The sequence below is a fragment of the Camelina sativa genome, chromosome 4 (genome assembly GCF_000633955.1).
Source record: "Camelina sativa cultivar DH55 chromosome 4, Cs, whole genome shotgun sequence".
NCBI lineage: Eukaryota > Viridiplantae > Streptophyta > Magnoliopsida > Brassicales > Brassicaceae > Camelina > Camelina sativa.
In genome coordinates this window covers 29,638,119-29,649,321 of record NC_025688.1, presented here as the reverse complement: position 1 = coordinate 29,649,321, position 11,203 = coordinate 29,638,119, and the positions used below count along the sequence as shown (strand labels likewise).

At 38.4% G+C, this 11,203-nt stretch overlaps 3 protein-coding genes and 1 long non-coding RNA gene across 7 annotated transcripts; 2 read left to right on the top strand and 2 right to left on the bottom strand.

Moving 5' to 3' along the window:
- On the top strand, positions 1,528-3,662 carry LOC104783292 (pectinesterase 4). The gene is made up of 2 exons (XM_010508426.1): positions 1,528-2,715; positions 2,805-3,662. The coding sequence occupies exons 1-2, from the start codon at positions 1,641-1,643 to the stop codon at positions 3,491-3,493; spliced, it is 1,764 nt and encodes a 587-aa protein (XP_010506728.1). The 5' UTR covers positions 1,528-1,640; the 3' UTR covers positions 3,494-3,662.
- LOC104783290 (peptide chain release factor 1-like) lies at positions 4,122-7,996 on the top strand. Of its 3 annotated transcripts, none has more exons than XM_019245122.1 (11): positions 4,122-4,242; positions 4,355-4,455; positions 4,540-4,638; positions 4,727-4,910; positions 5,007-5,055; positions 5,138-5,216; positions 5,310-5,384; positions 5,483-5,560; positions 6,973-7,131; positions 7,222-7,317; positions 7,399-7,996. In XM_019245122.1, exons 1-11 carry the CDS (start codon positions 4,122-4,124, stop codon positions 7,591-7,593), a joined length of 1,236 nt encoding a protein of 411 aa, XP_019100667.1. In that variant the 3' UTR covers positions 7,594-7,996. The 3 variants fall into 3 exon arrangements, with proteins under 3 accessions (XP_019100667.1, XP_019100668.1, XP_010506726.1); XM_019245123.1 differs by having other exon boundaries at positions 4,150-4,242; positions 4,536-4,638; XM_010508424.2 differs by lacking the exons at positions 4,122-4,242; positions 4,355-4,455; positions 4,540-4,638; ... (3 more) ...; positions 5,310-5,384; positions 5,483-5,560 and adding exons at positions 5,694-5,729; positions 5,810-5,912; positions 6,001-6,184; ... (2 more) ...; positions 6,584-6,658; positions 6,757-6,834.
- Positions 7,323-8,140, bottom strand: LOC109132734. The gene is made up of 2 exons (XR_002037855.1): positions 7,821-8,140; positions 7,323-7,635 (listed from the first exon to the last, which is right to left on the bottom strand). It is a non-coding gene; the product is annotated as an uncharacterized LOC109132734 (long non-coding RNA).
- LOC104783288 lies at positions 8,219-10,320 on the bottom strand. 2 transcript variants are annotated; one of them, XM_010508420.2, is made up of 4 exons: positions 9,926-10,320; positions 9,268-9,863; positions 8,610-9,125; positions 8,219-8,523 (listed from the first exon to the last, which is right to left on the bottom strand). In XM_010508420.2, exons 1-4 carry the CDS (start codon positions 10,197-10,199, stop codon positions 8,401-8,403), a joined length of 1,509 nt encoding a protein of 502 aa, XP_010506722.1. In that variant the 5' UTR covers positions 10,200-10,320; the 3' UTR covers positions 8,219-8,400. The 2 variants fall into 2 exon arrangements, with proteins under 2 accessions (XP_010506722.1, XP_010506723.1); XM_010508421.2 differs by having other exon boundaries at positions 8,220-8,523; positions 9,268-9,860; positions 9,926-10,318.

Genomic DNA, 11,203 nt, shown 5'->3' with positions numbered 1-11,203 from the left:
CGCGGGGAGATGAAGTTGTAAGATTTGCTTTTTGTTTGTCTCACGTATGAAAGATGAGAAAGAAAAAAATTATGTTGTTTGATTTTAATTTTAATTTTTATGCTTTTGGAAGATGAAAACTTGTCCGCTGTGTTGTATCTATGTTTAATAAACTTTTTAAATATATAGTTTTGTCTAAATTGTGTCATTTTATACTGTTGTCAATTCTAAAATTTATCAAAATTTATGGACATGCATATACAAACAATCTGACTTGCTTTATCCGAAATTCCCAATTATAAAAATTACCACCATCAGTCAATTTCTAACGAGGAAAAGATCTTGACTTTCTCATCCACCTTGGTTAGATTTGTTGTTAAACGAAGATTGGCTTTGCCATTGCTCTGCAAACAGGACAAATCACTCATGCAACCGAAAAATAACTGAGTCCTAGTTCACAATGTATGAAGTGAGATAAGCTCTCCAGCACCAAATTCTAATAGTAATTGCTGAAATTAATCAGCAAAAAGATTACACACAATCTCTTTGGAGACATAAATTACCAGACTAATTAAATGCGATCAGTTTCTTTTCTTGTTAACTCAATGCTATTTACATATTCTCAAAGATACTAATCATCTTTTCCAACGGCTAATTCTAACGGCTAGTTGATAATTTTATCCAATCCCTCTATTTTTGAAATAAGCTCACGAGTTCCACAATAAAATTTCATATTTATAAAACAGTGATGATGATTCAGATCAACAAGCTCTAGAAGACATCTCGATTAGCTTCAGATACCATTTTCGAAGCGGAGAAGGAGATTTGTCAAGCGATTATAACTGATATAATCTACACATCATTAAACCTCGTAATATATATATTACCCATCTACCTTAGTCCTTAGGTCACCTACCTACGAACCTCAAATATTTGCATCTCATTTTATTGTTCTCTTCTATTTATACAATCCTAAAATATTGATTTTCTTTTCCCGCATGGAATTTCTTTTTAAAAAAAAAATTGTTCATTTTTTGTTTGTTTGAAAGTTGATTTATTTAGTGTCCAATTTCTTTAGAATTTTAAAATTTTAATATGATGTGAAAAATTAACTTAGATATTGGATATTTTCATTTAACAGATTCAATGTTAAATAAAAAGTTTAACAAATTTTATTTATTTTTGTTTGTTATTTATATTAATTAATTATCTGAAATTTTTAGATAATAAATTTGTAGTAAAAATTAAGCGGATTTTAGACCATACCATTTGACTAAGTTTATATTAACGACTATTTAGGAAAGTTAATCCCAAATACCCATAATTATAGACGTAAGACTGAATTGACGAAATTACTTATTAGGATTTGGAACTGCAAATTTACCAAAACTCTCTGTCGTCCGTTATTTTAAGCCTTTTTGACCAAATATTCTTAGCCATTCGTCAACCCCACATATATCCCTCACCATGCAAAATCCATGCACGTCCCTAATTTTAGAAACCAAAAAGCTTCGATATAAACCTCTATAATCCATTGCAATATCTACTGGCAAAAGTCATTCAACAACTTGGCTTTTATCTAATAAAGCCCCTCCCTCTCCAATTAACCTTTAATAAAACCGGAGGGAGAAAAAAAATAAACAAAAAATTTTAAAAAAAAAATGATCGGAAAAGTTGTTGTCTCGGTGGCCTCCATCCTCTTAATAGTTGGAGTAGCCATTGGAGTCGTTGCCTTCATAAACAAAAATGGTGATACTAATCTATCTCCACAAATGAAAGCGGTGCAAGGAATTTGCCAGTCGACTTCCGACAAAGCCTCATGTGTCAAAACTCTCGAGCCGGTCAAGAGCGAAGACCCAAACAAACTGATCAGGGCATTCATGCTCGCTACAAAAGACGCAATTACCAAATCGTCTAACTTCACGGATAAAACCGAAGGAAACATGGGTTCGAGCATCTCGCCAAACAACAAAGCTGTTCTTGAATACTGCAAGAGAGTTTTCATGTACGCTCTTGAGGATCTCGCCACCATTATTGAGGAAATGGGTGAAGATCTTAACCAGATCGGGAGCAAATTTGACCAACTTAAACAATGGTTAACCGGTGTTTACAATTATCAAACTGATTGTCTTGACGATATCGCAGAAGACGATTTAAGAAAGACTATTGAAGAGGGCATTTTAGACTCCAAGATTCTCACTAGAAACGCTATTGACATCTTTCACACTGTCGTTAGCGCTATGGCCAAGATTAATAACAAGGTTGACGAATTCAAGAACGCAACAGGAACAACTCCCGTCAACAAAGGAGCCCCTCCTGTTGCTGATGAATCTCCTGTGGCCGACCCAGATGGTCCTGCTCGCCGTCTTCTTGAAGACATGGACCAGACCGGAATCCCAACATGGGTTTCAGGTGCTGACAGGAAGCTCATGGCTAGGGCTGGACGTGGCCGTAGAGGTGGCGGTACTGGTAGGATCAGAGCGACCTTTGTGGTAGCTAAGGACGGAAGCGGACAGTTTAATACGGTTCAAGCAGCCGTTAATGCTTGCCCTGAGAAGAACCTAGGCAGATGCATCATCCACATAAAGGCGGGTGTCTACAGAGAGCAAGTAATCATTCCTAAGAAGAAGAACAACATCTTCATGTTCGGAGATGGTGCAAGAAAGACTGTCATTACTTACAACAGAAGTGCTGGTCTCAGCCCTGGAACCACCACATCCCTTAGTGCCACAGTTCGTAAGTCTCACCAACACCCTAATTCACTAGATAGGCTAATGATAATTTTCCCTACATAATTCATGTTTTCTATGTATATTATCATGTAGAGGTTGAATCGGAAGGATTCATGGCGAAATGGATGGGATTCAAGAACACCGCCGGTCCCATGGGACACCAAGCCGCGGCTATTAGAGTGAACGGAGACCGTGCCGTGATCTTCAACTGCAGGTTCGACGGTTACCAAGACACCTTTTACGTGAACAACGGTCGTGAGTTCTACAGAAACTGTGTCATCTCAGGCACAGTCGACTTCATGTTCGGCAAATCCGCAACTGTGGTCCAAAATTCACTCATTGTTGTCCGTAAAGGAAGCAAGGGACAATACAACACGGTCACAGCTGATGGAAATGAAATAGGCTTTGCGGTGAAAATCGGTATCGTCCTCCAAAACTGCCGCATCGTTCCCGACAGGAAACTAACGCCAGAGAGATTCACCGTGGCGTCATATTTGGGAAGACCGTGGAAGAAATTCTCGACCACCGTGATTGTCAACACCGAGATGGGAGATTTGATTAGACCAGAAGGTTGGAGGATTTGGGATGGGGAAAGTTACCACACGACATGTAAGTACATTGAGTACAACAACCGTGGACCAGGAGCTAACACTAACAGAAGAGTTAATTGGGCTAAGATCGCTAGGTCTGCAGGTGAAGTCAATGGCTTCTCTGTTGTTAACTGGTTAGGTCCGATTAACTGGATTCAAGAAGCTAATATTCCTGTCACGCTTGGAATATAAAGCGTTTATGAATTATTAATATATTTAAAAAGTAGTATGTGTTCATGTAAAAGTGAAAATATAACATATTATATAGGATTATATAATATGTGTGGGTAAATGAAGTTGTATAACATTTGTTTTTTGTTTGTCTCATGTATGAAAAATGTGGAAATTTTTTTTCTTTAAATTATATTCATTGATTATTATTATTTTTTTTTTTGGAATACGAAATTAATTAATCCGCTATGTTGAATAATCTTTTAAAAATCTATATATGTCATCTAAAATTTATCTTATGTTGTCGTGAGTTCAATAATGTATTAAAATTATATGCAATTAATTAATCCGCTATGTTGAAGTTTTGTTTTGTCAAATTATGCAATTCAGCTACTATTTTTAGCGACGTTAAATCAAAAATTCCTAATATGTATATTTGGACGGGATGAAATGACTAAAATAACCTTGTTAAGATTTGGAACTGCGAAAATACCAAAACCCTCGTCCTTTCCTGAGAGTTTTTTATCTTTTCTCGACGGCGACGAGAGAAACCGCCGTCACGAGCTCCGGGGCGGCAAAAGTACTTGCATCTCCACCGTTCGTTCTGCCAATCATCCAAACAGATCGAAAGATTAAAAAAAACAAAACAATGAGGAGGTTGATTCGGGCTTACTTCTTGAGTAATCTGGTTAGATCTTGCTCGAGAGGTCCCCATTTAAACGATCGTCGAAGCACACTCTCGTCCAAGATGGTTCGTCTTTACACCACCGGTACGTTTGTTTCTTCAATGTTGGAATCAAATCTCCATTTTTTTTTTCTGATGAACCAATTGCACTGAAATTCGAGTTTATTGTTGATTAAATTTGGGATCAATGACTGCAGAAACGGAACCTCAGTTGTCTCCAGATCTTATTAAGATAATGGATCAGAGGTTATCAGCCATAGAACACCGAAATGCTTTTCTTCAGAAGCTTATCAACCAGGTAATCCAATTTAAGCTCATCATGGTTTGTATTAAAGAGATATTGATTCTTGACATAACTGTGTTCTCTGTTGTTTGAAGACAGCCTGAGTATTCACCAGAAGAGTTTTCAAGAGCTAATAAGGAGCTTCGGAAGCTTAGAGATTCAATGGAGCTGATCACTGATTTGAGGGCCAAACAAAAGGTAGTGACTTTTTGTTGCATTACAGTCTCTTATCTGTTCCCATGAATCATCATTGATTGATTAGTTTTTTTTTAACTTCTTTTGGCAGGAGATTGATGGACTGAGATCCCTGGTGTCGGAAAGCTCGGATGATAAGGATATGCTTGATATGGCTGTAAGTGAATTAGATGAGGCGATGGAAGAAGAAAAAAGACTTCAAACTTTATTGCTCAAGTCTTTGCTTCCTAAAGATGAAGCTGATGAGAGGGATTGCATTTTGGAGGTGAGAGCAGGTACACTTATGAACTAATGCTTCTTGTACACCACTCGCTTCAAAAAGCTGTCTGTAGGTTTTCCATTTTGACAAACCAACTGAATATTTTGGTTAGGTACTGGTGGAGAAGAGGCTTCTTTGTTTGCTATGGACATATTCAGAATGTAAGTTCATTCATATAGTGTTGTAGGTAGAAGCTCGTATCCTTCTTTGTATTTGAACTTAAATTCTTTGGAATATTGATAGGTACGAAAGGTATTCACAGAAGAAAGGTTGGAAGTTTGATATTGTAGATATCACTGAGTCGGATATGAAAGGATATAAAGTAAGTATGTTTTTTTTGTTCTTCTATGATTATTAGTAGTTTACTCTTCTTGCTCTGTTCTAGTGCAGCTAAGATCTTGAATGTAATTGCTAGGAAGCCAGTGCTGCAATATGTGGAGCCAGTGTCTACGGAAAACTTAAGTTCGAGAGTGGTATTCACAGGGTTCAGGTATGTTATGTATGACTAACATTCTGATTTTTCTTGACTCTTCATACATATTCACATAATGTTCTCTAGTTATTCACACTTACAACTTCTTTCCACAGCGTATTCCTATCACAGAGAAATCTGGACGAATTCACACCAGCGCTATATCTGTTGCCATCCTTCCCCAGGCTGATGAGGTACCAAAGTGTCTCCAATCTTTGTTTTGACAACATATTACAAAACTTACTTACGTTTTCTTTTAATTATCGATTGATATTACGAGTTACAAACTTACATACTCTTTGATCATCTGTCTTACCGGNCATAGAACACCGAAATGCTTTTCTTCAGAAGCTTATCAACCAGGTAATCCAATTTAAGCTCATCATGGTTTGTATTAAAGAGATATTGATTCTTGACATAACTGTGTTCTCTGTTGTTTGAAGACAGCCTGAGTATTCACCAGAAGAGTTTTCAAGAGCTAATAAGGAGCTTCGGAAGCTTAGAGATTCAATGGAGCTGATCACTGATTTGAGGGCCAAACAAAAGGTAGTGACTTTTTGTTGCATTACAGTCTCTTATCTGTTCCCATGAATCATCATTGATTGATTAGTTTTTTTTTAACTTCTTTTGGCAGGAGATTGATGGACTGAGATCCCTGGTGTCGGAAAGCTCGGATGATAAGGATATGCTTGATATGGCTGTAAGTGAATTAGATGAGGCGATGGAAGAAGAAAAAAGACTTCAAACTTTATTGCTCAAGTCTTTGCTTCCTAAAGATGAAGCTGATGAGAGGGATTGCATTTTGGAGGTGAGAGCAGGTACACTTATGAACTAATGCTTCTTGTACACCACTCGCTTCAAAAAGCTGTCTGTAGGTTTTCCATTTTGACAAACCAACTGAATATTTTGGTTAGGTACTGGTGGAGAAGAGGCTTCTTTGTTTGCTATGGACATATTCAGAATGTAAGTTCATTCATATAGTGTTGTAGGTAGAAGCTCGTATCCTTCTTTGTATTTGAACTTAAATTCTTTGGAATATTGATAGGTACGAAAGGTATTCACAGAAGAAAGGTTGGAAGTTTGATATTGTAGATATCACTGAGTCGGATATGAAAGGATATAAAGTAAGTATGTTTTTTTTGTTCTTCTATGATTATTAGTAGTTTACTCTTCTTGCTCTGTTCTAGTGCAGCTAAGATCTTGAATGTAATTGCTAGGAAGCCAGTGCTGCAATATGTGGAGCCAGTGTCTACGGAAAACTTAAGTTCGAGAGTGGTATTCACAGGGTTCAGGTATGTTATGTATGACTAACATTCTGATTTTTCTTGACTCTTCATACATATTCACATAATGTTCTCTAGTTATTCACACTTACAACTTCTTTCCACAGCGTATTCCTATCACAGAGAAATCTGGACGAATTCACACCAGCGCTATATCTGTTGCCATCCTTCCCCAGGCTGATGAGGTACCAAAGTGTCTCCAATCTTTGTTTTGACAACATATTACAAAACTTACTTACGTTTTCTTTTAATTATCGATTGATATTACGAGTTACAAACTTACATACTCTTTGATCATCTGTCTTACCGGTGGCTACTTACAGGTAGATGTTCAGCTAAGGAATGAAGATTTGAGGATTGATACTTACAGGTCTGGTGGCTGCGGTGGTCAACACGCCAACACAACAAACAGCGCAGTCCGAATAATCCATCTTCCAACGGGGATGATGGTCTCAATCCAAGATGAAAGATCACAACATATGGTAGGACATTCATCTTACGCACTACCCCTCACTAGTTTCACTCCCTCAAATTGATACATGGTACTGAACATTTTCATTTCTTTGTAACAGAACAGAGCCAAAGCACTAAAAGTGCTCTGTGCAAGGCTCTATGAAATTGAAAGATTAAGAATACAGAGCAGTAGATCAAAGCTACGGTCGGAACAGGTACATGTGAAATAAACAATCTTTTTATTATGTTTTCAGTCAACCGTACATCAGCTGATAGATGCGTAATCTCATTGATAGATTGGCAGTGGAGATCGATCTGGAAGGATTCGTACATACAATTTTCCACAAGGGCGAGTGACGGATCACCGTGTGGGAATCACTCACCATGCCATTGAAGATATGATGCAGGGAGAGAACCTGGACATGTTCATTGATGCCCTTCTCTTACGCCAAGAAATGGACGCAATTGCTTCATTCAGCTCCACTTCATGACTGACACAAAGGTAGACCAAACCCTTTATAGCTTGTCATCAGCTGCGACAATAGTTAGCAGTAGTAATAAAATCCATTGAAAACTGGGAAATTTAAAGGAGAGAAAGAAAAAGAGAGAAAAAGAGAGCCAGGGAAGAGGCAGTGCATGGGAAGAGACAAAACACAGTCGTTTAGTGTTTTAGTAAACTCAATCCATGCTCTGCTTGTTCCCTGTCTATCTCATTTACCAAGTTTGTCTTCCTCTTTGATCCTTAGAAATTGGCCAGGATCCTTGACTTTGTTTTTGAGTTTGTGTTCATTTCTTAGGTTTAAATAGATTATGGAAATCGTGTTGCTGTACGCCTTTTGTGATGTACTACACAAGAATTCACCAGAAAAGATTTGTACTCCCTTGTTTTGCGAAGTCTTGTACTGCGATCAATCTGTGGCTAAAGCAGAGTACAACCATTATTAATCCCTTTGCTATTGGTAACCCTCTGACTTATCTGGAGGGTTCCACTTTGTACGACTGTGTTTTATTGGTAAAATCGTAAGGTAGAGATATAATTAAGCTGCCACGTGGTAGGACCCAAAGCACATCGCAAGTACATTACTACATTATCGTTGGTTGATGTTTTAAAATAGTACGCTTTCAAGTACTGGTACTACACAGCCTCTCTATACATCGGAATCATTCTGATTTGTTTAATTTGAAAATAAACTTTGGATTGGTTGAGTTTTGGTTGAATAGTTTTAAAATTTATAACAAAATGAATAAACTTGGTTATGAATCCGCTGATATTATATAGTATAGAATTGATTTTTAAATCAAGTAATAAGAACATCGAAATCAGAGAGATCCCATTCTGCAACTGCTTCATCTTCTTTATAAATCTCGGTACCAACATCCACCGATGTCCAAATCCTCCTCGCCGGAGTCGTACCGGGATCCTACAAACATAACCATATCAAAACCCAAACCGGAAATCTCAAAAGTTTCAACCAAAATAAAAAATAAAACCAACCGGTTCAATCACCTGGTAGAAGTAAAGCCTACTGGACAAGCCACCAACATCAAGCTCCCAAGTTCTCGGGTCACCCACCCAACCATCACCCAACCGGGTCGGATACCCATATTCACCCCAAACCGGGTGAGGCAAAAGCTGTACAATCTCCTGAGCTTGTGGGTTACTATAAGCATCACAAGTCCCCACCGGAAGCTCGAGATGCTCCGCGTTTCCTGGCGCACAGTAAACATGGTAAGCCTCGTAAGGGAAACTCTGGTGGTCTGTGCGGTGGACTCTGGTGCCGTTTCGAAACGTGTGGTACGGTGGACAGTTGTGTAGAGTCTTGGGGTTGCACCAGAGTGCAGTTTCGGGGTTTATAATCATCTCCGAGTAACGAGTTACGTCGGTGGTTACGTCACCGTCGCAGGGCTGGCCGTTGTTTTTCCAGCAGCTTCCGATGTCAACAAGGTAGAACTGACTCTTTGGTCCTCCTCCTTGTTTTATATTTAGTGTTAGTCTCACTTTGAAGTTTGGTGACTCCGGAAGCTATACCAAAACATGTATCACTATTTCATCACCAAAACGTGAATACTAATTGCACATAATCCTTTTTGTTGTTAGATTAGAGATTATTTCTAGACAAGAAAAAGGAACTTTACAAAAAGGTTTAAAGGTTAGTGTTACTTACTGTTTTGAGCATTCCTCTAGTGTCATAATGGTACCCACCAGAGAATCCTTTAGTGGCATCAGCTCTGAGGTAAAGCATAAGCCATGGGTACTTAGCTGAAGTTTTAAGCTTGTGTTTAAAGAGCCAACCACCAACACCAACTCTCTTCTCCCACACAACCTCGTAATAACTTATCCCATCCAACTCCTTTCCCAAATTTGCCTCCAGCTCGTACGTACCATTGAACCATCCCTTCATGGTCTGACCATCTCTCAGAAGCTCGGTCTTTCCGTGGTTCAGCGTCGGTTGGTTCATACAACCGCTTCCGAAACAGGGGAATAATCCGGGTTGACTGAAAGGTGGGATCTTTTTGCCGTTTTGAGGACAGAGACCAGATTTGGTGTCGTAGTTTCCGTTTTTGAGCATTACCATCCAGAAACTCCATGGGTTTGGTTTGTCTGCGACTTGACAGAGAGAGCCTAGGTAGAGTTCCTTCTCGACCGCGTAAAGGTCAGGGTTATGCAACGCTGCATCTGATATGATTCCTGGTTTAGGCTTTCCGACCCCTAGCTCGTTATCCGAGTGAGATACCTTGTGCGCCAAGGAATATCCACCTGCTAGAAATTATAGTTTAAAAACAGAGGAGGGAGAAGAAGAAAAAGAAGAGGAAGAAGCTTACTTGCTGTGTTGTTTGATTGGTCTGTTATGTGTGGTGAATGATTCAATGTAATGTGTGCTTTGCCGCATTTAGAGGAGACATCGAAGCAATCAGCGGCTCGAGGACTACCCATGTGAGGAGCTTCCAAGCCAACCTCATTGCAGAAGTTCCAAGCTTCAAACGCCACTCTGAGACCATCTCTCTTCATCCCGGGATCCCCAACCGCTGATCCCTCGTTCCCATGAACCAGGAGAAGCAAGTTTATCACGGACAGGATTAGAGCCAATTGCTTCATTTGCTTTTTTCGTCTGCTTCTGCATTTAGTTTTCCTCAGTGTTTTTGTTGATCTATATAAAAGCTTTTGTTTGAGTGGACTGTAGTGGTAGTTGGTGAATGATTCAATCTGTAATGAATGCTTCCAGAAAGTCAAAGAAGCTGTTAGTCTTCTTTGTTATCTTAGTGGCGAGTAATGAGGGAGTAAACCATGACTTGCTCTTTTCGATCCAGATCAAAGCAATGCATTTAATGATTTAAATGTTTTGATCAAAATACATTCTAATAATATGATGCATTGAGTTCAAAGTGAAGTGATTATTTTAAAACCAGGTGAAACCGAATCCTGTGATTCAAATCCATCAAGACCTTAAGCATAACTAAAGACCTAAAATGTTTAGATACACGTATATCAATTATACAGTTTATACTTAACTAAACTTAATTAGGACTATAAATCCTAATTAAGATTGAACCGGAAATAACCGGTGTTTTGATTTGTGAATACAATCATAATACCATTGCTCATTGCTTTGCAACCTTGCACTCTAGAGACCTTAAGAGCAAACACATTACACATCCTCATTTGGGTGTCTTTATTTTTTAATAATACTAAAAATAATACAAATCTCTTCACACCCCTGTTTTTTATTTTTGTCCTCCCATTAGTCATCCTTGGGTGTCTCATTTGGTATTTGCAAAATGGAATAGGAAATTGAACGGTTGTGTACTCTTTGCCATCAACTCGAGCACAAGAAGATGAGCTAGAAGAAAAGAAACACAAAGATCCTTCTTCCATCCTCACTCCTTTTTAATCTCCGTTCGATGATTCATCAAAACGTAGAATTGGAGCCACGAAATCAACCAAAATCCAATAAATTTTTCAAGGGTTTTGAGAAGAGATGGATCCAAATGTTTTGTTTCTGAAAACGACGAGACAACCGATCTCGATCGTTTTGATTTTGTGTTTCATCCATTTGATTTTGTCGAAAGAGAGTGAGAAGAAAATGAAAAAAAAAAAAAAAA

Bases quoted from the DNA above. Each gene is read 5' to 3' on its own strand.
- LOC104783292 (XM_010508426.1), top strand. From the start codon at position 1,641: ATGATCGGAAAAGTTGTTGTCTCGGTGGCCTCCATCCTCTTAATAGTT. The intron at 2,716-2,804 runs GTAAGTCTCACC...ATTATCATGTAG, and splicing joins ATCCCTTAGTGCCACAGTTC to AGGTTGAATCGGAAGGATTC.
- LOC104783290 (XM_019245122.1), top strand. From the start codon at position 4,122: ATGAGGAGGTTGATTCGGGCTTACTTCTTGAGTAATCTGGTTAGATCT. The intron at 4,243-4,354 runs GTACGTTTGTTT...CAATGACTGCAG, and splicing joins GGTTCGTCTTTACACCACCG to AAACGGAACCTCAGTTGTCT. The intron at 4,639-4,726 runs GTAGTGACTTTT...TTCTTTTGGCAG, and splicing joins ATTTGAGGGCCAAACAAAAG to GAGATTGATGGACTGAGATC.
- LOC104783288 (XM_010508420.2), bottom strand. From the start codon at position 10,199: ATGAAGCAATTGGCTCTAATCCTGTCCGTGATAAACTTGCTTCTCCTG. The intron at 9,864-9,925 runs GTAAGCTTCTTC...TATAATTTCTAG, and splicing joins CCAATCAAACAACACAGCAA to CAGGTGGATATTCCTTGGCG. The intron at 9,126-9,267 runs GTAAGTAACACT...GTTTTGGTATAG, and splicing joins CTAGAGGAATGCTCAAAACA to CTTCCGGAGTCACCAAACTT.